We start from the raw sequence: 27,493 nt of genomic DNA on the forward strand, positions 1-27,493 counted from the left end.
GGCAAAAAAATCTTGAACATCCGGTTCTTATCTAGAAAAGTTCTTAAGTAGAGGCGTTCTTAGGTAGAGGTACCACTGTATTGGAATGTATTGCATTCCAATCAGTACCTAGTTTTAAAGTAGTATATATTATTATATATTTTTTGTTTTGCTATTTACCTTTGGATTTCTAACTAATAAACATGGTAATGTCAATTTTTCATAGTTGCATATGCATCCCAGTGTGATCTCATCAATCAAGAATTATTTGCTCCATGTCATATATATATCAGTCCAGATTTATATTATCAGCTATGTCGCTTTGATACTTGTAAATGTGGGAGAAGTTGCTTGTGCAATGCACTTGCACACTATGCTTATATTTGCAGCAAACATGGAATTATTATAGATTTCCGATCTCATGTTTCATATTGTGGTAAGTAAAACAGAAATAAGAACACCAACCAGGTATGACCTAATCTGGATTCCTTTATTTCTTGTTCAAATATATAAGCTGATTATTATGCTGGATCTAAGTAGATATTCAAAATGTATGAGACTAACTGTATATAGTAAAAAATAGCTAATTTAAGATAGCTTTAGCCCAATTTATTGTACATCTACAGAAGAAATAATTCTGACACTTTTAGCTTCCTATTGCCTAATAAATACATCTACATGTCTATCCTCATGCAAAATATATATTGGTGTTGGCGTACCTAGAATGGGAGTGAGTGTGCATGTGTTTCAAATTGGATGATTTAAAATGCATCATGGGCTGATTACTTGTATTTCTAACTTGAAATTAGGATTTTTCTCAGAGACCCTATGAGAGAAAAGCTTCCTGGCATGTATTTGTGATTAAACACTTCTCTCCTGTCACCATGCTGCTAAATGATGCTTTATGAATACCTGTGTTTGTCTGCTATTATATGTAACCTATTATATGTAACCAATTTCTGAAACAAAGTTTCTGGAAGGCCTTCTGTTCTAACTAAGAGTAGACTTAATAGAGAAAAAGAGAGAAGATTTTGTGCTACATAATGTATAGAATTTCTGATATTCCTGCAATTTGATGTTTCTCCATAGCATTAGTATGCAGAAGTGGAATGCTGTATCACCCATGTTCTTCCTTCTGTGAGCACTCCTGTTCTTCCCTTTCTCTTGTGGATGCTTGTGATAATGACTGCGCTGAAGGCTGTAACTGCCCTGAAGGAAAATACTTTGAAGAATCTATTAATTTTTGCGTGCCAATGTAAGCTCTAGCAAATTTAGTTAAATGTATTTTTAAGCTAGCACAAAGCCATGCTATTGTGACTCTGTGTTTAAGGGGAAGAAGCAGTGAGGTTTTGCATCATGTCTCTGCTCAATAGCTATATTTGGAAAAAGGGTGAGGGTTAGGATTAAAAATGCAAAAGAATGCAACCAACATTGTCAGGAGACTCAAACATCAGAACCATGGTGGCACATTAGCTAGAATGCAGTATTGCAGGCTAATTCTGCTGACTGCCAGCTGACCTCCAGCAGTTCAATTCTCACTGGCTCAAGGTTTCCTCAGTTGTTCCTCCTTCTCAGGTCAATAAAATGAGGGCCCAGATTGTTGGGACCAATGTGCTGACTCTGTTAACAGTTTAGCGAGGGCTGTAAAGCACTGTGAAGCCAGTCTATAAGTCTAAGTCAGTGTTTCCCAACCTTGGCCACTTGAAGATATTTGGACTTCAACTCCCAGAATTCCCCAGCCAGCGAATGCTGGCTGGGTAATTCTGGGAGTTGAAGTCCAGATATCTTCAAGTGGCCAAGGTTGGGAAACACTGGTCTAAGTCCTATTGGTATAGCTATTGCTATGGTCAGGCAAATGTTTCTCTCCAACTAAGAAAATAGAATAAAATCATCCCATGAAGTTGATAACTAAATTTAGGAACAAAAGGATGCAGTTTTTCATTCAGCATATAATTAATCTGCGTGATTCATTATCACAAAATAATGATGGCAGACAATAATTTGGATGGCTTTAGAGAAAATTGAATAAATTCTTGAAGGACAGAACTGTTGAGATCTATTTGTCTTGAAGTATTTAAGAAATTAACAGAGTTGGAAGAGACCTTGCAGTCATCTAGTCCAACCCCCTGCCCAAGTAGGAGGCCCTACACCTGTCTCTACCTAGGATCGAACTCAAAAACTCCTGATTGTGAGGCAAGAGCTCCACTTCTAGGCCATAGCATCTGGATTTAAAGTTACCCGCAGATTGGAGGGGTAGGCTAATCTATCTCAGAGGTATCTGGTTGGTCGACTGTAAGAAACGAGACTAAGATGACTGTTTTTGTGTTTTTAAAACAGCCTCCTACTAGAATTTGCCTCAGCAGGTGGCAGAACCTAGCTAACCTTAGTTGATCTCAGAACCTAAACCAGAACTTCCTAAACCTGAGTAAATTATTCAAAATTGAGTAAAAGTGAGATTTTGGAGGATAACACAATCCCACTACCCTATCACAACACTGAGATTTAAACTGACTTAAAATTATTTATGTACATTACATGGAGATAATTTTCTGTTAAGCAGTTTTGAGTAGTAAAGGGGGAAATGGTGGGAAACACACCTTAGACAAGAAAGCTGGCTGGGTGACTTTGGACTAATGAGTCTTTCTCAATCAACCAATCTTACAAGATTCTTTTTGTGAGGGGAATAAAAGGATGAAGGAGCATTAAGTGTATTTGTTGCCTTGAGTTATTCATAAAGAAAGTTAAGATAATAACAAATAAATAAAATATCTTTTTAAAAAATTAGGTCTAGCTGTCGATGTTATTATAAAGGCAGAAGTTTTCAGCCTGGAGAAATTTTGCCTACACCATCAGGATCATGGTATGTTTTGATTTGAAAAATTTCATTTTGACTGAAGTTGTAGATTGACTTTTTTGCATTTAATTTTGGAGTTAGATATAGGCCTGTTTTATATAAATTTATTATGTTTTTCTAAATAATTTCCTACCTTTTCTTACTTAGTATGATAGTAAAACTATGAATTATGGAAGAATAAAAACTGACTTATTTTGCCATCTGGATGCATCTTTCTTAATCACTTAATAACTTCTCTATATCATTACTATCCAATATACCAAGTAAACGTGTTTTACTATTTGGCCAAGTACAGGAAAAAGTGTTTGTTTATGTTTCTATGGAAATGTAGGCTTATTTCTATATATCAAGCCACTTAACCTTTTGTTATGCCTACAAATGAATTCACTTAGGAATATGATTTATGGGAGACTGTTCTAGATTTTGCATCTTAAAGGAAGAGTTTGTTGTGATAAAAGTTACCCATTGTGCTTTAAAAGTCATCCATATATATAACTAAATTTATCAGTACTCATTAGGGTGAAAATGCTGGAACATCCATTAAAAACAAAAATATGAGCTAGACACTGCAAAGGACATGTATAGTTTATGAGCTATAACATTGTCCCTGGCTGTTAAAAATCAGCTGTTTTGAGCTATTATGGTTGGGGAGATTACTGCCAACTTAGTCTATGTGCTCCTAAATCTACTATCAGAGTAGATCACAATTCAGATGTAGACCTTAATATAACCAAGAATAACACTAGGTAGCCATTGATTTATCTTCAGAATACAATGTGTTTGTCCTGAAATATAAACAAAATGTATGGAAAATACTGTATAGCCCTTTTTCAGAATGGTTATGGTAGCTTTTGTGTTTTTCCTTTTAAATGTTTCAGTCCAATGGATTACTGAATTTATTTATTTATTTATTTATTTATTATTTTTATCCATTTTTAATTTTTGTCAAGCATATATAAGATTACAGTAAAAGTATAAACATGTATACATGAGACGATTTTGAGTACATGGAAACATTAGGACAGGAATGGTAGGCACCTTGAGGCACTTATGCACGCCCCTTATAGACCTCTTAAGAATGGGGTGAGGTCAACAGTAGACAGTCAGTCTAAGGTTAAAGTTTTGGGGATTTGGGCAAGAAATCACAGAGTCTGGTAGTATATTCCAGGCATTGAACACTCTGTTGCTGAAGTTGTATTTTCTGCAATCAAGCTTGAAGTGGTTTACCTTAATTTTGTATCTATTGTGTGCTTGTGTGTTGTTGTGGTTGAAGCTGAAATAGTCATTGATGGGTCATTGATATATTACATGTATCATTACAAGGTATGTAAATCTAAGGAATTAATTAGCATAAGAGGAGAAGGAATGCTAGAACCTGGAAGTGGAGTTAAAAGAGAGATTAACCTAGAATCTCTATGTAGTCATAAGCAAAGTCCAACCCACTCTTAAATTCTGTGGATTCTTATCTACATTAACTCCAAAGAGGTGCTAACTATTAGTTGACAGGATTTCTGTGCATAGGTTGTTTAGCAATAAATCATTTTAATTGGACCTTCATTGCTTGACAGTAATAGACCATTGGAAGCCTTTAATTAAATTAGTATGAAATTTCTAAACATAATGATAGAATCCATCAATGTTAATCCACTGACAAAATAATATATACTGGCAGGATAAATGTTTCTTATTTATACTTTGTAAGCAAACCTGTATGCTTCAGAAAACTGGGAAACTAATGGAATTTGGGGGGAAGTTGAGGCAGTGAATGAGCACCAATTCTAGCAGTTGTGTTAATAATATACACATTAGCATAATATAATGTAATATAATGTAAGAGGTTTAAATAATGACATCAGGAAACTGCTTTCCTTATTAAACTTTAAAAAACATTTTCTTTGACTAGCCAATGTCTAAACGGAACAATGAAATGCAATGAAGCAGCAGCTGTGTCAGAAGGTAATTTTCTTGACTCATTTAGAATAACTATTACCAAATATGTCTTTCTTTTTTGCTACTTGCAGAAATTATATTCAATGTCTAAGGAAGGGATTAAAATTTGTACCCATGTATCTAATCCAAACCTTTTTCTGTATAGCTCTTGTGTAAGCCATTATTTTCAGCCTTACAGACTTTCTATCTGCCCTTAAACAGAAGAAATATTAGCCACCTACAATTTAAAAAGAGGGCTGTAGCTCTGGCTGACTCTTATCTCATTTTAGAAGCCAAAAAATGTCAGGCTTGATTACTTGGGGAGGACCCTATCTGGGCGATCTAGGAAATTGGGATGAAAAATAGCCTAGGTAATTCACAAATATGTTCATGAAGAATTGAACTAAATTTGAAGAATGCTTAATTTTTTAAAAAAATAATGAGAAATATAAATATAAAATGATTATATATCATTTGCCCTTCATATCCATAGTGCACTCATGTCCTGATGGAAAGATCTACTATGACTGCCAATCTCCTGTAGCTGGCTTGCCATCAGCTGGAATAAACTGTGAAATAACATGTACAAATATTGCTATAAATGTTACTTGTACTCCTTCTCCACCATGTTTAAGTGGTTGCATTTGTCCCCCTGGGTAAGTGATACCGAAAGTCAATGTGGGATACAGCAAAGATCAGAGGAATATACAGTATGTTTCTCTGACCATTGTATTATTTTTAATTATTCCCAACTACAGTACTCTGAATGCAAAGAGATTTCACAGCAGTACTTTAGGCCAGTGATGCCTATCATTTTGCTGTCGTGTGCCGAAAGTGCACAACCCCCTCTCTACTCCCCAACTCTCCCAACGCATACATGGCCCCCTGCACTCCCCCACCCCCTGCATATGTATGCACACCCCCTGCACTCCTTGTGCCCCATGCATGCATGTGTGACCCCCCTGTGCTCCCCCACCGCCTATGCATGTGACCCCTTTGCCCTCCCATGTATACATCTCCCACATATGCCTCACCCTCATGCATGTGTGGCAGAGACCTAAAAATCAGCTGGCCGGCGTGAGGCACGTACACATGCATGGTGGAATTGAGCTGGGGCAATGGCTCGCGTGCCCTCAGAGAGGGCTCTGTGTGTCCCACATGCCATAGGTTTGCTTTCTTTTAGGCAAGAAATTTAATAGGTAAGCCTACAGTTTATCAAATGGATAAACACATTTCCCATGAAACATACTCTTTCTGAGAGTTCTAGGGGAAGCCTGAAGAAACCAAAACATTAGCTGAAGCCTAATCGAGAAACTGTTTGTCCATTTCACCATAAACCTATGTGTAAAGATTCCAAGTTCAACTTTCCTGTTTTTCTATTTTAAAATATATTTACCATGTGACCCAATAGTGAATTCTATAGAACTCAAAAGCTATATTTGCTCTGGTTTCGATCATTGAGTCAACTAGAACAGAATTTATATCTGCTGTTTCTATATAAAAAAGATTACAAATGTACTGTAGATGGATAGTTGTTGTTTTTTTAAAGTTATGTTTTTGCTATTTCAAGGATGGCAGAGCATAAAGGAAAATGTTATGTGCCTGATAGTTGTCCATGCATGTGGAAGGATTGGGAGTATATGTCAGGTGAAGTGATAGCTACCCCTTGTTATACATGGTAAGTGTGATTATGATACTTTAATTAATTTCAGAAGTACATAGGCTGTGATATGACCCTGTATGTGTTCTTTGATTGTGTAATGATTTAAAATAATTTCACAATGATTGATGATCCTTATTAGGGTTATACATTGATGGCAACTCAGAAAACTCAGAAAACCTTGGCAACTCAGAAAACTACTCCAGAAAAAATCAGTGAAAAACTCAACCAACCAACCAACCAACCAACCAACCAACCAACCAACCAATCAGTTGACATATCTAAGTAGTAAATGCACAAGAGTCTTACTTCACCTTCAAAATTTAATAGCAAAATATTTTTAACTAAAACATTTTAAATATAGATTAATGAATCCATCATATAACATGATGAGTCTTAATCCATCTATCTAGGAATATAATTAGAAATATCTTATTATTACAATGCAGAAATATAAATTGTGGAGTTCCAAATACTTGTTTTAGTATTAAAGGTTTTTTTTTAATTTCATAAATGACCATGTTGCTAGAAATATCAAAATAGTAAGGTCAATTAAAATTTGAACATATATGACGATTGCCAAATGCCCAAATTACCAAACTACACCATGAACATGGAAACAGCAGATATTCAATATAAAAACATATCAAATGTTGTATCTCAGACTGAAAAATATTTAATTAATGATTTAATTAAACACATTTCCAATGAAACGTACTCTTTTTGAGAGTTCTAGGAGAAGCCTGAAGAAACCAAAACATCAGTTGCTATCTGATTATTATTTACACTGGAAATTACTGGCAAGAGAAGATCTAGGGATTGTGATGGATGCTTTAAGGAAACCTTTGATGCAGCAAGAAATTGTTTTGTGGCATATTGATTTAATCCATTGTCTTCTGTTTATTTCAACACTAATAGCATGTACAGTGTATGTGTGTGTGTGTTTCTACTATAGCACCCATCTTATAGCATATTCTCCCTCCGAAGACTAGGATGCTGACAATTTAGGGTCTTAAAGGTTACCACATCTTAAACTGGTTCATATAAGCAACTAGTAACCATATGTATAAAACATTTTAAGCCAAATGCATCTGAACTACCATTTTTTCAATTACTGTAGCCAGAAATTGAATATATGAAATTATCATATAATTAAAATGCCTCAAATGAGATCTTTTTCAATTAAAAAAAAATCTTATCTCTCTTTTAAGCACACAAAAATGCAGTGAATGAAGTGCTGCTTTTCTACATTGAATTTGAGCTAGCAAAGAAGGGCAAGAGTCTTCAATCACCCTATCCTAATCCTCAGGATCTACAATATTGGAGATAATTAGAAATTAGGTATATAAAATTCACACATGTATAGGATATAAATAGAATCTGGTGGCACAGTTGTTAGCAGTATTGTAAGCTAACTCTGCCCACAGCCAGCAGTTCAAATCTGACTGGCTCAAGGTTAACTCGGCCTTCCATCCTTCCCAGCTTGGTAAAATGAGGACCCAGACTGCTCAGAGAGTGCTGTAAAGCACTTTGAAGTGGTGTATAAGTCTAAGTGCTAGTGCTAAGTGTTATAAATATATCTGGAATCTTGCTATTTTATACATATATATATATAAAGAAAATTTTGATTCTTCCTTTCACATCACAGTATTTGCCGACGTGGGATATTTAATTGCACATACTATTCTTGTCCTGCTGTATGTACAGTCTATGGAGATCGGCATTATTATACTTTTGATGGATTAGAATATGACTATGTGAGTGACTGTCAAATTTATTTGATAAAGGTAAGAAGATTTGTTTTGTTTTGCCCTTTTGTATGTAGAGTAATAAATTCTGTACATATCTTTTAACAGCTATGTGGATAGAGTTACCATGCTTACTTCAAATTACAAAATAATGTTAGTGCAAGCTTTTCAATGCATATGCCTTACATTCTTCTCTTTTTCCTGCTTTATGTATTTAAATATGATCATTTTTTCCTGTCAATAAAATAACATTTTCAGTTGCCACATCACAGATTTCTAATAAAATCAGATCAACCCACAGCTACAACGGTGCTGTTTCTTATTTTTTTAAATGAAAACTTGATACTCATAAAGTACCAAGCATCAAATTTAAGAAAGAACTTGTTTTGCCAAGGTTGGATACCCCTGTACTAGAGCACCTATCATAGTGAGCACCAACAATCAATTCTCACAACAGCAGATCTTAATCTGATACCTAAAATTAATTTATTTAAATGAAATATAAGAATGTATCTATTTCATCTATATACAGCATATGCATCGTCAAAGCTGGATATTTTTGCATTCTGTTTTTTTTTTAGTTTTTAATTCATTCTTGTATACAGATGTACTGTATATCTCAACTGTTCCTGATAATATCCACAACAAATCACTTTGTTTGTTTGTTTGTTTGCTTGCTTGTTTGTTTGACTTCTATGCTGCCTACTCCCGAAGGACTCGTGACTTTAAATTTAATTGATCAAATAAAATAAAATAATAAAGCTGTATACCATCATAATAACAGGCAGCATTTAGTTTTTGTTTAACTAAAAGATTTTTATCAGGTGTTATCACTGAAACTTTAGTACACAGAGACAATTGACTTACAAATGCATGATGTGCAAGAAAATTAAACCAGTTTTAACTGGTTAGCCAACATTCAAAGGAAACACATTGCTACATAGCTTTCATATTTCTCTCTTAGGTGTGCAAAATTTCTAACTAAAGAGAACTCCAGTAGGGCCACCTTTTCCATGGCACAAAATACCGGTCAGAATTATCTGTAGGAACAAGGAGAGAGAACAAATAAAATATTCATCACAATGTTGTGACATTACCTAAATGATAATTGCCTCAAATGTTGGCACATAAGCATAAGAAGTTTACATTATAACATTGTGACACCCATTTTGTCACAATTTGTCACATTTGCCAAATGCCTAGGCTTTCGCAGAGTCTAAACATATGGAAAGCAGCAACTCCACCAGCAAAGTTAATGATGTGTAGTGGAGGCATGCAGTATATACCGGTATCTATTTCTCTTTCTGAAATATGGCTAATGCTTAGAAAACAAATTAATTATTTCTCAGGTATATAATTTGCATATAAGCAGCCTCCTTGGGGCATCAGGAGTTCTAAAGTTCAGGGAAGAAGTTGGCATTCATAAAAAAAAAGATAAGTGCCCTATTACCTGCAACTCTTTTATCTAATAAGCAAGAAGATACAAAGCTTTCTTAGCTTTCTCACCTCTCTAAAAGCCTTTGCAAATGTTGCATTGTTTTGGGTGGGGTAAGGGGGGAGAAAGAACAATAAACTTTTTTTCAAATAAACAACTAAATTGTTCTTAGTATTTGGACCATATGAAACTGTAAAAGAATTTCTTGGCTTTATAAAATGTCCATAGACTGTAGTCTAAGCCAGGTATTCTCAGACTATAACAAACTGCATCTTCACAAAAGAGATTTGGCAAAGCAAATTCTAGGCAAAAAGAGGTTGCAGGATCATCTACTCTATAGGAATCATATATGGCCAAATAAAGAAACAATACTGAAAAAAACACCCTTCAGGTTTACATCATTGCATTCTTTCACCATCAGCTGTCTAGATAGTCAGTTAATCTAAATTAATCATTTAGATATAATCAATTTTCAACAAAATGATTGTCACATTCACCTGACACTTAAGATAACTAAGCTATTTCTGCAGTAAAGAGGGTGTAGTCTCATAATGTGGTGTTTGAGATATATAGCCACCAAATATTATCACTGAACTAATTGCTTTCACAATAGAATTTTCTTAACTTCAGTCTCCATCTTTATTTATGTATTTCTTTGCTTTGTAATTGATGTCTGTGTGTTTACTTGGCAGTATTTGATTTGGCCATGAGCCTTTTGGAATGTGATGCATTTTACTTCACCTGTTCCCTTTTGAGTGATTATTATATCCCATTGTAGAAAAGAGGCGTAGCACTTTAATAAAGTTTAATAAGTTCCACCTGCTTGTTTTGAGAAGAAAGATCTAGGGGACGTGAATTGGAAATCTTAATATACTGCTTTTAAATATAAGTTGCACAACAGCTAATTATACTTTGCAATTGCTTAAGTTGATTTTAATTAAAAAGGTTTAATATACTATGATTATGGGCTGTCCAATCTTTTACTGTACTATCAGATAATCCTGATACAAGATTGTTTATTGTGTGACACAAAATATAATGATAACTTGGTATTCAAAACTTACTGGATTGGTAGCTGAGTCAGTATTGGCCATGGATATATATGGAATATATTATACCTGATGTAGCCCTCTAATTTAGAGATAAAACAAAAATAGAGAAGTCCATAAAAAACTACTCTGTGTTAGGCTCTATAAAAGGCTCTTACCTCTGAATATTTGTCAGGTGATTATTTCACCCTGATTACTGCCAGGGTTGCCCTTGTCTACAAACATAAAATTATATCATCTACATGTTTAATCAGTCAGGCATACAACATATAATTCCCATGGACATCTCTTTTGTAATTGTAATTATTTTAAAATATTTTAAGATAGTTGGAAACCAGCAGGCAGCAATTTCTATCTCTATAGTTATTTTCAAGTATTATTCTATGCCATTTATAGCCTGCAAATATACTTTAAACATTTCTTCAGTTATAAGTTATATTTACTGACTAGAGAAAAAGGGCAAGAGCCAACAATATTTGTTTGTTTGTTTGTTTGTTTATTTATTTATTTATTTATTTACCATACAAATATAATATTGTATTGTAGTATGTTTAACATGATATAAGTATAAAGTAGAGAAAGAATAGATAAAGACATTAGGACAGGAATGATAGGCATGAAGGTGCACTTATGCACGTCCCTTACAGACCTCTTAGAAAAGGGGAGAGGTCTATGGTAGATAATGTAAGGTTGAGAGATTTTTGGATTGGGGAGGAAACAACAGAGTCCAGTAGTGAATTCCAGGCATTGAGCACGCTATTGCTGAAATAATATTTTCTGTAGTCTAGTTTGGAGAGATTTACATTTAGTTTGTATCTATTGCATGCTCTTGTGTTGTTATTGTTAAAGGTGAAGTAGTCGCTAACAGGGAGTACATTGTGATGTATGATTTTATGAATAATAAAATGATTTATGATTAATTATTAATTAATTAATCATGATTAATTAATTAATTCATTCATTCATTTATTAATCGTGGTTAATGATGTATGATTTTATGAATAATATGAATAATAGTTGCATTGCATTCAGCCCCAGTTCCAAACACACACATCAGCACCCGAAGTTTCTCAATCTGGTCTTCATATTCATTGTAAATACATTTTACAGTTTCTGTAATAATAATTGTAGGGTGAAGGCTCTGTGGTGAAAGAGATAGAACAATGTGATAGTTCTGTGTTACCTGCCTGTGAAATAAATCTCTCTTAACATTGTCAAAAAACAGTGGAAAATTATTTTTAGGGAATATTGAGTTTCACTGCAATAAATTAACTCATTTTACAGATTATTAAAACTTCATGTAATGACATTTTTCAAGCCAAATACCGTAAGTTGTCGTTTTTTGTTTCTATATTTGTGAGAAATATTCTGTTTTTCTGCTATTGGATGTCTAGTGCAATTTGTTAATATGATAAATCAATTAAATTAATTCCAAATAGCTGGGAATAATATAATGTTTCTGAATAATGCCAATTTTTAAAGGAAATTTTTATAAAATATTAGTTGCTTTATGTACCTAGCTATAGGCTTTAGTGTCATCTGTCTTGCTTTGGAGGATTTTACGATCTGGATTAAAGTTTAATTAACCCTCTTAATAAGCTCTGTAAAAATAGCATTTAAAAAAAATATTCAATATTTTTAAACAGAGGTTTATTATATTGTCTCCTGCAATCTTCCAGACCAAAGATGTGTGGGGGAAAGTAAAATTAGATTTTCCCATTTTATAAAACTGGAGGAAAACAAAGATTAACATCTATGTGAGAGAATAATTACAGTAGCTCTTTTGTTGTTTTTCTCTCCCTAGGAATGACGAATTAGAAAAGGCTGTAGATATCACTATTGCCAACTATAATTTTGAAAAGGAAGGTATTTGCAGAGTGTGAGGCACATGGGTGGAGGTACTTTACAGCAAGCAGTACTTTGAGCTTGCAAACATATTAAAATATAATACAAAAATTAAGATCACTGTTCAATTAACTGCTAGCTCTCTTTTAGTTTTTGTATGAAAGGAAGCAACATTACTTCTACTTAGTTTAATAACTACAGTATATACTACTTAAATTCTCCTGTCTATGTGTCATTTTCAATTGGAAAAATGGTTAATCACAGGGCAACAATTATTGAATCAATATACCTCAAATAGGCTAACAACTTAAAGAATTGGTCAATTACTCCTGTAAGAGTGAAATGTTAAGGCTCTCCAGATCTGTTATATTAGTAAAGTTTGGGCCGCTGAAACACTACTCTAGTCAGCCTTGGTCATATGATCATGATTTACAATGCCCCCTGCTTTCATCCAATAGGGATGAAAAGTCACTCCCACTCCTACTGCTTTTCTACCTGCCTGTGATCATTCTGTATATTAGTTTAAGTAAGGAAATAACTTTAAAACAATAACCCAATAGGGATGGATCTGTCACAGTGCAATCTGCATTTTTTTCTTTCTTAAATATTTCACCTTAATTGATAAATATTCTTACTGATTTTATCCTGAATATCCTAATGATGTTCTTGATAAATCTTCAGTCATGGTTAAGTTTATTTTAACACAGGGAAAACTCTTGTTATTTCAGCATACAGCTATATATTTAGTGATTTATTTTGTTTGTTTGTTTGTCAACAAGTACAAGGAAACAGGACATATGAAAAATGGCACAAATAAATGGGAAGCAAAATATAGCCATAAACACATAAAATGAGTACATATTTTTATCTAGACCCTTTTCAGTTGGGTTTCAGATCTGGCTACAGTACAGAAACTGCTTTGGTCATGCTAATGGATAATCTCTGGTAGGTCTGGGCTGGGATAGAGGTCATTCCTTTATCCTGGTGCTTCTTAACCTCTCAGCGGCCTCTGATACCATTGACCAGGGTATCCTTCTGCGACAACTGGATGAGTGGGTGAGAAGCACTGTATGCGGTGGTTCTCCTACTATCTGTCCGGTTGATCGCAGTCAGTGTTGGTAGGAGGACAGAGGTCCATCCCTAGGCCCCTGCTTTGGGGATAAATTTCTTCCCCTCTAGTCCTCATTCTACTTTAAATGATAGCAACATAAAGTATCTGTGAAAACAGATTCATTGATCTCTTCATAAATAGAACACAGGACATATTTCTTAAATGACTTTTCAGTATTTTGTAGGAGGAAAATGGCATTTTCTCCTGTTTTCTTGTAGATACTCACAGTAAAACATTGTTTGAGTTTTATGACTCGAAAGTGGATACCCAAGCATTCCTAGAACTTAATCTTTGTACTATCATGTTTTTAATTAGGAAAGGATTGCTGCAATGTAATCCAATAAATAACCAAACTGATTCTTAGTAGAACAGAACTAAATAACTGATACAAAAGAGAACTGTTTACTATGAATATTTGCAGCATTCATAATAGATTTTCACTGAAATCAAAGAGAAGTAGCACTTTCCTTTGTACTATGATTTTTATATACCAGTAAATCAAATGCCCCCTTTGTTATACTTCTTAGAAGATTTATGCAGGACATTGGACAGGTAAACAGAAAATATACTATTTTCAATAAACAGGCATGCAGTTGATTTCTAATTTGTATTTACCGAAATTGCACATTATATATCTACAGTGAAGTAGCCATCTAATCCTGGTATTTCCACTAGCTCCTACTCTCCCATATAGACTACCTTTTATGCTAGATCAGAGGATCTCCTGGCTATAGTTTTAAAATTTGGGATTGTGTATTATATATGTACAAAAATAGAAACCCCTCTACAGTGGCATTCCAATTTTGGATAGCCCTTCTGGGAAATACGTCCAGACACTGTGATACTTTTCTTGATTCTAATCCATCCAGGAAGGGGCTTTAAAATTTTTAGCAAGGGGTTCTCTACCAGGTTGTTGGGTGGGGGTGCCCATGGTGGGCATGGCTTAATTGACCTCCTACCCCATGGCTGGTGTGTGTGTTGTTTTTGCCCTCCCCGGGCTTTGGAGGCTTTCCTCAAGCCTCTGAGAGAGTAAAAACTGCCTCCCAGGTTCTAAGGCCTTCTAGAATCCAGAAACAGGCCCATTTCCGGCATCCCCAAACTTCCAGTAGGGCCATTTTCTGCCTTCCCCGAGCCTTTCATTATTGAAAGTACATTAAGCATTTGCAATTTTATACTAATGATGAATAATGTCAATCAATGCAGATTTTTATATTGATATTTTAGATCAGTGATGGTGAACTTTTTTTGGCTCGGTTACCAAAAGGTGCACATGCAAGCGATAACATGTGCACACGTTACACGCACCATAATATAATGCCCTTCCCCCATGCATGTGCGTCCCTGGCCAATCAGATGAGGAAATAATCCACGCTTGGACTCTCCATAGCAGTGCACAGGAGAATAAGCTAATTTTTAAAATTACATTCAGGCAGAATAGCTGTTTTTATTAAGCTATGATACACTTCATTTTGGAAACGCAGGTCCATTCTGGTAACTTGCCTGGATTTTTCATCCTGTTTCCCTGTTGCTTAGCAACACCATAGTATTGCAAAGAGACTGGTACAAAATTAGAGCTGTTCTTGTTTTGGTACTGGAAAGATAGAAGATAGTCTTATAAGAAGCAATGAAATCTTTTGTTTTTCTTTCCTATTGCTATAAATTGGCTTCACATGATAGATATTTCTTTTTTGGTGCTTTGCCTTAAAAGGAAAATGTACCTCTGAATCAATTATTACATAACAAGATATAAATATAGCATTTCATTATTCAACTCTGGGGCTATATCAAGAAAGTTTAAGGGGACAGGGAAGTCCCTATTCAGTCACAAGAAAACATTTTCTCTTTTTTCATAGCGATGAGCCCATCTACAAACTGAGGAATGGAGTTTTACTCAGTAGTAGAGATTATTTTGCACAGAAATTCTCTCAGCCTCTGCTACTTAAAGCAATGTTTCCCAACCTTTTTTGAGCCGCGGCACATTATTCATATTTTCAAAATCCTGGGGAACACTGAAAGGGGGGGGCGGGGCGGGGGGGGGGGGCTAAAGAAAAGTTTGGACAAAAAAACCCTCTCTCTTCCTCCCTTTCGCTCTATTTCTCCCTCTTTCTCTCTTTTCCTTCCTTCCCTTCTTTCTCTTTCTCCATCCCTCTTTCTTTCTTCCTCTCATTTTTGCTCTCTTTCTCTCTCCCTCCTTCCCTTCCTCTATGTCTTTCTCTCTCCCTTGCTCTCTCTCTCTCTCTGTGTCTCTTGCTATCTCTTTCTTGCTTTTTTCTCTCTCTCTTGCTCTCTCTCTCTCTTTCACTGTCTTGCTATATGTCTCTTTCTTTCTCTTTGCCTCTCTTGCTATGTCTCTTTCTTTCTCTCTCTTTCTCTCTCTCTGTCTCTCTTGCTATGTCTCTCTTTCTTTCTCTCTCTCTCTGTGCCTCTCTTGCTAAGTCTCTCTTTTTCTCTTGCTATGTCTCTCTTTCTTTTTCTCTCTCTCTGCCTCTCTTGCTATGTCTCTTTTTCTCTCTCTCTCTTTCTCTGCCTCTCTTTCTTGCTCTGTGTCTCTTTCTCTGCCTCTCTTGCTATGTCTCTCTTTCTCTCTCTCTCTGCCTCTCTTATATGTCTCTCTTTCTTTCTCTCTCTCTCTCAGCTGACTGCAAGCGGGAGCCCTGACGGCGGCATCTGGATGTGCTGCTGGACACCGTATATGCCAGGCCCGCAGCGCCAGCAGCACGTCCAACCGCCACTGTCAGGGCTCCCGCTTGCAGTCAGCTGAGAGAGAGAGAGAGAAAGCGCTCCCTCTCGCCGCCGCCATCTCCCCGCGACTGCCTGCGGCCGCTGCGGCCACCCCCCCCACTCCCATCGCCAGTGCCCTCTCGCCGGGCCACAAAGGACACTTGCCGCACGTCCAACTGCCACCGTCAGGGCTCCCGCTTGCAGTCAGCTGAGAGAGAGAGAGAGAGAGAGCGCTCCCTCTCGCCGCCGCCATCTCCCCGCGACTGCCTGCAGCCGCTGCGGCCACCCCCCCCCGCTCCCATCGCCAGTGCCCTCCCGTCGGGCCACAAAGGACACTTGCCGCACGTCCAACCGCCACCGTCAGGGCTCCCGCTTGCAGTCAGCTGAGAGAGAGAGAGAGAGCGCTCCCTCTCGCCGCTGCCATCTCCCCGCGACTGCCTGTGGCTGCTGCGGCCCCCCCCTGCTCCCATCGCCAGTGCCCTCCCGCCGGGCCACAAAGGACACTTGCCGTCGACGCCAGAGAAGCTCCAGCTGGGCGGGGCGCTGCCGGTACTTCCATCCTGGGGCTCCCGCTCGCAGCTGTCAACCGGCTCCTGCTCGATGCCGCGGTTTTCGGCGCTCTCCTGCTGGGCCCCAAAGAAGGAAGGCGGGAAAAAGGCGCGAAGAATGGAGCTCTCCTTCTTCCTGCCTTCCTTCTTTGGGGCCCAGCAGGAGAGCGCCGAAAACTGCGGCATCGAGCAGGAGCCGGGCGACAGCTGCGAGCGGGAGCCCCAGGACGGAAGTACCGGTAGCGCCCCGCCCAGCTGGAGCTTGGCGGCACACCTGGCCATGTCTCGCAGCACACTAGTGTGCCGCGGCACACCGGTTGGGAAACGCTGACTTAAAGCAACTGCAATTGGAGGATTTCTGAATGAGAATTTGAAAGGTTCCTGGCAGCTCGCATAACTATGGTTCTACAAAATCCTTAACCATGGGTTTGTTTAATATGCTACAGTGGTTGTTGGCATATACAAGTTGTCCTCAACTTACAACAGTTCCTTTTTGGTTCCCGTGCCAAAACGATGTGTGGGGTGTGGAGGGTGCAGGTATGTGTGCCTACACCCATAATTCCATGTCAGCCCCCTGTGCATGAGCATGTGACCCCCCCTCACTCCCGGCACATGATGGCACACCCATCAATCTTCGGAGAGAATACAAGTCTAATAAATTATTAAATACAAGTCTAATAAATTATTAAATACAAGTCTAATAAATTATTAAATTATTATTATTATGATTCAGTCTCTCCAAGCTTCAGAGCCTTTTTAGGAGCCTGGGAAGGGTGAAAATGGCCTCCCCACCTGGAGGCTCTCTATCTAGAGCAATGATTTTCAACCTTTTTTGAGCCACAGCACATTTTTTACATTTACAAAATCCTGGGGCACATCACCAACCAAAATGACACTCTAATACACTCTCCTCTCTTTTTCCATCCCTGTCTCTCCCCCCTTGTGTGTGTGTGTGTGTGGGTGTGTGAGTGTACACACTCTTGAACCATTTCCAAAAACAGGTGAGGGCTGGGTTTTTTCTCTCTCTTCTTTGGGTGCTTTTTATCATATGATTTAAAACAAAAGTCACTTCTCTCTTTCTTTTGTTTCTCTCTCTTTCCTCTCATTCTCTGCCTCAATCATTTTCTCATTTCTCTTTTTTATACCCCTTTTGCTCTCATTTCTCTCTCTCTCTCTCTTCCCCTCCTTTTCTCTCTTTCCCTCTCTCTCTTTCTTTCTTTCTTTCTTTCTCTTTCTTTGTTTCTCTCTCTCTCTTGCTTTCTCTCTCTCTCTTTCTGTCTCTTTCTCTCTTCCCCTCTCTCTTGCTCTCTCTCTGTCTCTCTGTCTCTCTCTTTCTCTCTCTTTCTCTCTCATACACCACACCGGCAACACTGCCAGCTCCACGCCCATGCCCAGCACAGCGCCAGCATGTATGGCATCCAGCAACACATCCAGCCATCGTCCTCAGTGCCTCTGTCCTGGAGCTCCTACTCATAGCCGCCGCCCCGCGGCTACTGCCTGGTGCCGCTGCTACCAGTGCCCTCCTGCTCCTGCTGCCAGCACCCTCCTGTCGGGCCCCAAAGCTCATCTGCCACCGCCGCCAGGGAAGCTCCAGCTAGGTGGAGCAATGCAGCTGCTGGTGCCTCTGACCTGGAGCTCCCACTCACAACCACAGCCCCCGGCTACTTCCCAATGCCATTGCTGCCGGCGCCCTCACGCTACCACTGCTGGTGCCCCAAAGCTCACCTGCCACAAAGAAGGAAGGCGCAAAGAAGAAAGGCACAAGGAAGGAAGCACAGCTTCCGATTTTGCAACGTTTTGCTCTTCGTGCCCTCAGCTGACCTTCCTTCTTCACGGCACACCTGACCATGTCTTGTGGCACACTGGTTGAAAAGCACTGCTCTAGAGGCCAAAAATGGCCCATTTCCCAACTTCAACTTCTTCAAGTTGGGAAACGGGCCATTTCTGGCCTCTGGAGGACCTCTCTGGCAGTACGGAAAGCCATTTTCACCCTCCCCAGGCTCCTAGAAAGGCTCTGGAGCTTGGGGAGAGCAAAAAAGGGCCTTACCCTCCTCCTTCCAAGGCTGAAAACAAGCTGTTTCCTGACTCCCAGTGGTCCAGAAGGTTCCAAAATCAGCTCACATGTCCGCTAATATGGCTATGCATGCCACTTGTGGCATGCTTGCCATAGGTTTGCCATCACAGTTCTATGCCGTCATCATCATCCTCTCATCATTTTCTTTCACAGTTTCCAAAGTTTATTTCTACTTCATTTCAGATGCTGATACTAAAGCATTTAGGATTTTAGCCCTATAATCCCTTCCCTTATATTCTTGTCAACACACAAAAGGCATCATTGGAAGCACTGACCTCCTATGCAGTTAAGACGCTGCCAGGGAGTAAAGATAGTTCTAACTATGTAGTGCTGTCTACATGTGTAAGGTACACTGAACACCTAGCACAGATATTTTTACTCTGGTTCCTCATGTCAATGGTTCACTATTTTAAATGCATAGGCTTTAATGAAACTTTTTTGCCTGCTGCTCATGGTTATACCGTGTGTGTGTGTGTGTGTGTGTGTGTGTAATATTTAATAACATATAGCTTAGATTTTTATACAGTGATACCTCGTTTTACGAACCTTTCGTCATACCGTTCGTCATACGAACTTTTCAAGATATAAACCTGGAGTTTAAGATTTTTTCCCCTCTTCTTCCAAACTATTTTCACCTTATGGACCTGCCGCCGCCACTGGGATGCCCCGCCTTTGGACTTCCGTTGCCAGGCAAAAGCTCCCCTCATTGGGAAACCCCACCTCCAGACCTTCCATTGCTAGCAAAGCACCCATTTTTGCACTGCTGGGATTCCCCTGAGGCTCCCCTCCATGGGAAACCCCACCTACAGACTTCTGCGTTTTTGCGATGGTGCAGGAGAATCCTAGCAGGGGAATCCCAGCATCGCAAAAATGGGTGCTTCGCTGGCAACAGAAGTCCGGAGGTGGGATTTCCCATGGAGGGGAGCCTCAGGGGAATCCCAGCAGCACAAAATGGGGCACTTTGGCTGGCAAAAGGGGTGAATTTTGGGCTTGCACCCATTAATCACCTTTCTATTGATTCCTATGGAAAACATTGTTTTGTCTTACAAACTTTTCACCTTACGAACCTCGTCCTGGAACCAATTAAGTTCGTAAGACAAGGTATCACTGTATTAGACTTTTAATATAATTTTCCCCTTGAAAACTCTGTTTTTAAGTTTGCATACAAATTTGTTAAATAAAAAAATAAATATTTGATTCTTGGAATTCTAGATGATGATGATGATGCATCTGCTCAGTTGATTCTGACTCTTGGTATCTCTATAAGCGAGATATCTCCACATCTTCAAATCTTGCACTATTTCTTTTAGTTTTTCTATGCTCTGACTGGTGTCAACTTTGATAGTATTCAGCCACTGTGTCCATTGGCATCTTGGTTTCCTTTTGCCACTAACTCTTCCAAAAATAATTGCTTTCTCCAATAAATTTCCCCTTCTGACATGGCCAAAGTAAGTGAGATATGGTTTCATGATTTTTGCCATATCTAGTGTTATGTGCTTCAGTATTTGCTTGTTAGTCACCTTTGCTATCCAAGGAATATGCAGACGCCTTCTCCAACACCACAGCTCAAATGAGTCAATTTTCTTTCCACAAATTTACATATTCAATTTTTTCTGTTTAAATAGTTAGCAAAATAAAATAGTAAATTTTTCTGAGTGGTATGACATCTTAGGCTGCAGGAATAAAAATAAAAGTAACAATTTCAATTCATTTTATTTATTTGTCAAGCATATATAAGATAATAGATAAAAGTATAAACATGATTTTGAATACATTAACAGGATACAAATAAAAAGGAACATTAGGACAGGGACAGTAGATATGTTGGTGCACTTATTTACGCCCCATACAGACCTCTTAGAAATGGGGTGAGGTCAACAATGGACAGTCTAAGGTTAAAGTTTTGGGGGGTTAGGGGATGAAACCACACAGATCACTCTGCTGCTGAAGTCATATTTTCTGCAATTGAGTTTGGAGCAGTTTTGTATTGTTGTGGTTGAAAGTAAAGTAGTCGTTGACCGGTAGGGCATTGTAGCAGATAATTTTATGTACTACACTTAGATCAGACCGAAGGTGGGGTAGTTCTAAGTGGTCTAAGCCCCAAATTTCAAGTCTAAAAGTCTAGATAAGGTATTTCAAGTCTAGGTAAGGTATTTTTTTGCAGGTAGAGGAATAAAGGACTCATGAAATATCATGAAATATCTCTGGACACTCTCAATTGTATTAATGTCAAATATGCAGTGCATATTTATATATAATTTATATGTAATTCAAATTATGCATTTTGTTTTAAAGTATCAAACTTTAAAGACCAACCAATAGTGCCACTTTCTCTTCAGATTCTTCCTGTTTTGAACATCATTCTTTCTGTGCTTTTCCTTTATAAATCAGTATTTTATATGCTGAAAATAACACAAATAGATCAGTCTCCTTTCACACTTTCTTTTCAAAATAGGTAAATGTCTGTAAGTCAGGAAAGCTTTTTATTTCAGTTCCCATCTTAATTTTAAAGCCTTGTTTCTCATTCTGAGACAGCCTGAAGCACTGAAGCCTTTTTAGAGCATTCAGCCTACTCTGAAAAGTTATATGGCTGGCAAGGTCTGTTGTAAGCTGCCCTGAGTCTAAGGAAAAGGGCGGCATAAAAATTGAATAAACAAACAAACAAATAAAAGGGCAGCAGGCAAATAATTACTTTTGGCCAATAGAAGCATACTGGATGTTTGTTTCAGTGCTGCAATAGTGTAATCTGTGACAAGAATTACATGATTTATACTATTCTTTAAAGCCTTAGAACAATCCAAGTAATAAAAATGGTTGCATGAATACCATAGATTATATGTTTTGTGTATTTTTTAAAGGGACATTATGAAACTAAAAACAAAGGGAAGATCACTGTTACCTTCAATCTGATAATAATTCATTTGCAAATCTGCCTTAGAAAACATCCTTAAAGGAGAAATTGTGGTTAGCTCTAGCTTCAAGATTGAAATAATATTTTCATGTTCATAGTAATTTGGTTTCACTTCACTCCAACTTCAGTTAAACAAGGGTCCCTTATACAGTATGAAGCACAGAGAGTAACATTTATTTCTTTGCAATCTGGCTGATCAAGGTTTATAGCTAGGTCAACTTGACATCACTTGATTTAGAACTGCATTAACTCAAGTTAACCCAGAAAGCTTTCCAAGGCAGTTGTAGTCCAGTTAAGGGAATGCATTGCCTGACAATACCTTATGTAGATGTTGCAGTGCTCTATCACTATGTTTGAACATAACAGTTATTTCTCCTTCACAGAGTGTTGACAGTTCAAACTTGTCTCTCATTGTTCAAAATAAGAAGTGCTTTGATAATGGCATCGTTTGTTCAAAAGATATGTTGCTAACTATTGGAGACTCTGAAATTTTTTTCAGTGAATCTCTAGACATAGAGGTAAGTTTATTTCCCCCCTTTTGAAGTTATTATCTGAAACTCAGTTATTAAAATACTGCCTTTTTACACCAACTATATGTTCAACGTGATATAAAGACAATTACAAGATAATCAGTAAATGATAGACTGGGAAGGCTGGCTTAAGCAAACATATATAAACACATATTCTTTCATAACAATAAGTTTATCTTTTCCTCATAGACTTCTATAAAAATCCCTATTAAACTTGGCATCATAGAAGCTCTCTGCTGCCAAATTCTCCTTTCCCTCCATTAATAATGAGCTTCTGGGTTTCTGGGAAGAGACTGACAGCTTCCTATACAACACAAAATTTAATTTAATTTAATAGAAAGTTAATGTAAAAAATGGCAGTACTGTAGTGGTAGATTAGATTAAATGTTTGATTTTTCTGTCCGGTTTTGTAGTTTAAACATCAGCAAAAAAAAAAAAAGCTTTAATATTTTAATAGGAAAAACATTATTTTCTAAATTTCTCTGAAATGAAAAAATCAGTCATAATTCTTCATAATCTGCAGTTTAATTTCAGCCAAACAAACAGATGATAGATTAGATTAGTTGATAGGTTTACATAAATTTTTGATGTGGTAATTTATTGTATCAATTTAATACAATAACATTTCCCTATGCTCTCATGTGTTCCAACTATTGATCTGCAATGTTCAGTGGAGGTCCTTCATTTGTCCTTCAATATAAATACCTGCATATATAGGTATACAGTAATCAAAAGTATGCCGCTTCTGAAAGTAACAGTTCATCTATATGATGTATCACTTAAATCTTTGGAAATCTCTCTTAATTTAAATCAATTCACTTTGTGGTTTGATACTGCCGCTCCCTTTAAAAGCTAAAAACCTTAATGAATATCAGTAGTTCATTATTATTTGTACTGTCAGGGAATGTTTAACATGTTATAATTAGGGTGCATTGCAAAGAAATACCATCATACAATAATTGTGAGAGGGTGGGGGAAGGCAACTATGGCCCCTTTACAAATTGTGGACTTCAACTCCCAGAATTCCTGAGCCAGCCCTGAGTCCTTGGATTGAGAGCTAAATATGAATTTTGTGGAATGTGTTGACAAATTGAAGTAGATAGGACAAAAGGCAAACTGACTATGGGTGAAGTGAAAAGAGGGTGTGCAAAAGTATACTTTGTCAATCTAAATATACATTCATAATTAATATTGCGAATTTTTCATGTATCCCAAGTGCAAAGCTGTTTGCTTAAAAAAAACCAGAATATTGGAGACAATCTACATAAAATACTTTAGAATTGTATTTGAATACAAATTATAAATCAGCAGTGCAATAAGATAGTAAAAGTACAGTTTTAGATGTCATTTTTGGAAGTTTCCCAATCACTGGAAGAAATAGAGAAATGTGACTGGATTGCACTTTGCATCTAATTCTGGATACTGTGCTTAAAATATAATTCAAAACTGGGACAGGTTCTGAGAAGTTTAAATGTTTAAAAACTAGTAGGGAATGAAGTACTGAAGACAACTGAAGGAGTGGGCTATGTTTAGCCTTGACAAGAAAGGATTAAAAAGGGGAAATGATTGTGAATATAAAATATTTGAAAGGATATCATTGAGAAAATTAATAATTATTCCCTTTTGTTCCTAGTTTCAGGATAAGGAATAATAAAATTAAGTGTGTAGGCAGAAGGATTTCAGCTGAATGTCAAAAAGACACACACACACACACATGTACTTTACTAAGGCGGTAATAATATCTATTATTTATAGGGGATGCTAAGGAGACATGGAGACAAATCCAAGTATCAAGTTTGGAAAGCTGGATATTATGTAGCAATACATTTTCCAGAGGAAGAGTTCACAGTACTCTGGGACAGGAAGACAACAATGCATATCAAAGTTGGAGCTCAATGGAAGGTGAATCAGTGTGAATCACAAATACAATAGGAAACAGGATGACTAGTCAATTTATTCCTGAATTATACTTATCTAAATGAAACAAGTTTATAATAATTTGCAAAGTATATTTTGTAATATTTATTATATAGCCAAGTGCTCCATGATAAATATACATGTATACAAATAGTCCTCAATTGATAACCACAATTGGGATCAGAATTTCCATTGCTAAGCAAGGAGGTGACTAAGTGAATGATACACAATTTTATGACCTGTTTGTCACAGACATTAAATGAAGTAGTGCAGTTATTAAGCAAATCAGGTTTTTCCATTAACTTCATTTATTAGAAGCTGGCTAAGAAGTTTGTAATGGTAATCAAATGACTATGGGACATTGTAGCCAGTTTCAAAGTGTCCAAAGTGACAGTGGGAATGCTGCAAGGATTGCAAGAATGAAAACTTTTTTCAGTGGCAAAATGAATGGTTATAAGCCAAGGACTACATACTGTATATAGTCGAGTATAAGTCGACCCGATTATAAGCCAAGGCATCTACTTTTGCCACAAAAACTGGGGAGCTTACGCACGCAACATTTAGAGGAAAACACCTTCGTGGCCGGAAGATTTTCCCGCACTTTCTTTGCTGCTCCGCTCCCCACAATTCCGGCACCCGGTTGCTGCATATTTATGGCCCATAATGTTATATTACTTGATTATACTATCCTGGATTGAAGAGGAAAAAAATGAATTGCAAGCTGTGACAGAGATGTTTCCTCACCACCATAATGAAAATAGTTGCAACCTTTTTTTTGTTTTTACAAAACCCAGTCCTTTAATTTAATTGACACATGTTATAATTGGCATCCAATGATACATTCATCCATAAACTATGAGGATGCCATGCGTCTCATGACATCATTTGATCCCCTCCCATCTTCCTCATTTATGTATTGACATAATTGACATCTCCCCTAACTATTTTGATTTATGTATGGTTTGATTGGGTTGTGTGACTATTTTATTATAAGGGTTTTTTAAATTGTGTTTTTAAATATTGGATTTGTACATTGTTTATTATTGTTGTGAGCCGCCCCGAATTTTTGGAGAGGGGGGCATACAAATCTAATAAATTATTATTAATTATTATTATTATTATGCCACATTTTCTTATGCAAGAAGTAGAAACACAATTCCTTCTGATTTAAATCCACTTATACTGCTTATGATGCTTGCAGAAATATTATCATTGCTGAAGCTATTTGATATGCTAACAGTTCTCTGCTGTTAGAATCATAATGGCCTTTTACTGAGACAGTCCTAGACTAAGATTGCTGTTATTGACCGGCACTGGTTTTTCATGTTACTAGCAAAAATTCTCTGGTCATATCTGGAGAAGTTTGATTAGTTTTAAAGTAATAAACATTTAATAAATATTTGCACTATAAGAATAAGGAGAATAAGGTGAGCTTATATCACTAGTAAGCACAGGCTATGAAAATAACAAAACAGTAAACAAAAAGATAATATTAAAACAGTTATGGAAAACATTTCATTTTTCCAAAAGGTAGTCTAAATCATGTCTGTTTTGTGGGTATTAAATCTATAATAATACCCGAATTAAGGTTGAATTAATCATTTTTTAAAAAATGAGTGCATTGTTCGTTAGCTTTATAAATTTTGATTGTTCTAGATAAAAATGTTTAGAAAAAATGTTTGTGGTTTTATTTTCAGGGTAAATTAGCTGGTTTATGTGGAAATTTTGACAAATTTACTTCAAATGATCTGACTGCATCTAACAATATCGAAGTAAAAAATGCTCAAATTTTTGGAGAGAGTTGGACAATAGGACAGGTAAGCATAACATCTCCATTAATTTCAAAATAATAATATATTGATATTGGAAGTATGAAATCTGTGACAACATAATTTGTTTTAAGACAGCAGCTGCTAGTTCACAGTTATGAAAGCCAATGGATGTGGTATTATTATTATTATTATTATTATTATTATTATTATTATTATTTAAACTTGTATGCCTAGTCTAATTAATAAATAATAATAAAATAGTCTATATTTACTACTGGTTCTTTCCTATTACTTTTTTCCTACTTCTTTTCTACTAGGATATATGAAAGGCTTCTTTAAATGTGTTTGAATACAATGTCTGTTATCTCAATATCCATCCTGCTGGAAATCATGAGGATCACCAGTTCACCAGGAAGCTTTCTCTTTGGAGAAAGAAATTTGTTCTAAGGAAAGCCTGAAAGAGTTAATTTCAAAAAGAGTATCACAAACTCTTAAGTACTATTAAAAGAATATATGTGGCTCTATTTTCCATTTTAACCAAATAATGCTATTTATCATACCATGAACCAAACAACATATGTAGGGTAGATTTCTCCTGTTCGCTGTAAGTCTTATTGTGATATCTGATTATCTGCTACAAGCGAAACAATTTTCAATATAAATGATGGAAATCAATGCATGGTACATACAGAGTACACTGTATAAAATCTGAAAAACACAATGTTTATTTAATGCATAATTGCTTGATACAACAATCTGAGGGAGAGAATATACTGTAGGCAAACATCTGCAGCACTAACATTTTCCCCTCATGTCTCTTTACTGCTAATTATTTCCTTGGTTATATTTTACATGTTTTTCGGGAGTCAATTTATTGTTCATTTGTTATTGAACTTATGAATGGTGTAAACCTATCAGATCAGCAAATTTTGAGCAAAGGTTGTTAGAAGAACAAGGCTCTATTGACAATTTACAATTGATTGTTTTAGAAGCAGTTATGATCTGTGATGAAGAAAACAGAAATTGAGTATCAAAAAAGCAAAACAATGAATAACTATTTTTCCAAGTTAAATGGTTTCATTTGAAAGGAAATTATGAGACTAACTTAATAAAATAAATATAAATTCAGTTTTTAAAAGGCTTTTGAATTTGTAATAGATATTTCTAAATATAATAATAATAATAATAATAATAATAATAATACATATGGATAGTAGATATGGCAGTTTCTGAAAGAAGAGAAGAGAAAGAACTGAAGAAAACCACAAATAACAAAGACCGCAAATAGAGGTAGAATGACTATGGCACAAGAAATAAAAAATAGTAGGAATAGATTTCTTGGGTGAAATCCCAAAACTTCAAGAGTGCCATTGTCCGTACACATAACTATTGTCTGTTACAATATCTTTA

General features: G+C 36.7%; 1 protein-coding gene across 1 annotated transcript in view; it reads left to right on the plus strand.

Annotated features, from left to right (window-relative positions):
• Positions 1-27,493, plus strand: part of OTOGL (otogelin like) — a 109,538-nt gene that overhangs the window by 33,530 nt on the left and 48,515 nt on the right. Inside the window, exons 19-28 of the mRNA XM_070754953.1 lie at positions 206-415; positions 1,069-1,234; positions 2,765-2,839; positions 4,737-4,789; positions 5,256-5,418; positions 6,333-6,440; positions 8,071-8,209; positions 22,248-22,382; positions 24,150-24,296; positions 26,009-26,128. Of these exons, the coding sequence (XP_070611054.1) occupies positions 206-415; positions 1,069-1,234; positions 2,765-2,839; positions 4,737-4,789; positions 5,256-5,418; positions 6,333-6,440; positions 8,071-8,209; positions 22,248-22,382; positions 24,150-24,296; positions 26,009-26,128 (1,316 nt within the window). The remainder of the gene's footprint in view (positions 1-205; positions 416-1,068; positions 1,235-2,764; positions 2,840-4,736; positions 4,790-5,255; positions 5,419-6,332; positions 6,441-8,070; positions 8,210-22,247; positions 22,383-24,149; positions 24,297-26,008; positions 26,129-27,493) is intronic.

Source organism: Erythrolamprus reginae, chromosome 6 (genome assembly GCF_031021105.1).
Source record: "Erythrolamprus reginae isolate rEryReg1 chromosome 6, rEryReg1.hap1, whole genome shotgun sequence".
Taxonomy (NCBI): Eukaryota; Metazoa; Chordata; class Lepidosauria; order Squamata; family Dipsadidae; genus Erythrolamprus; species Erythrolamprus reginae.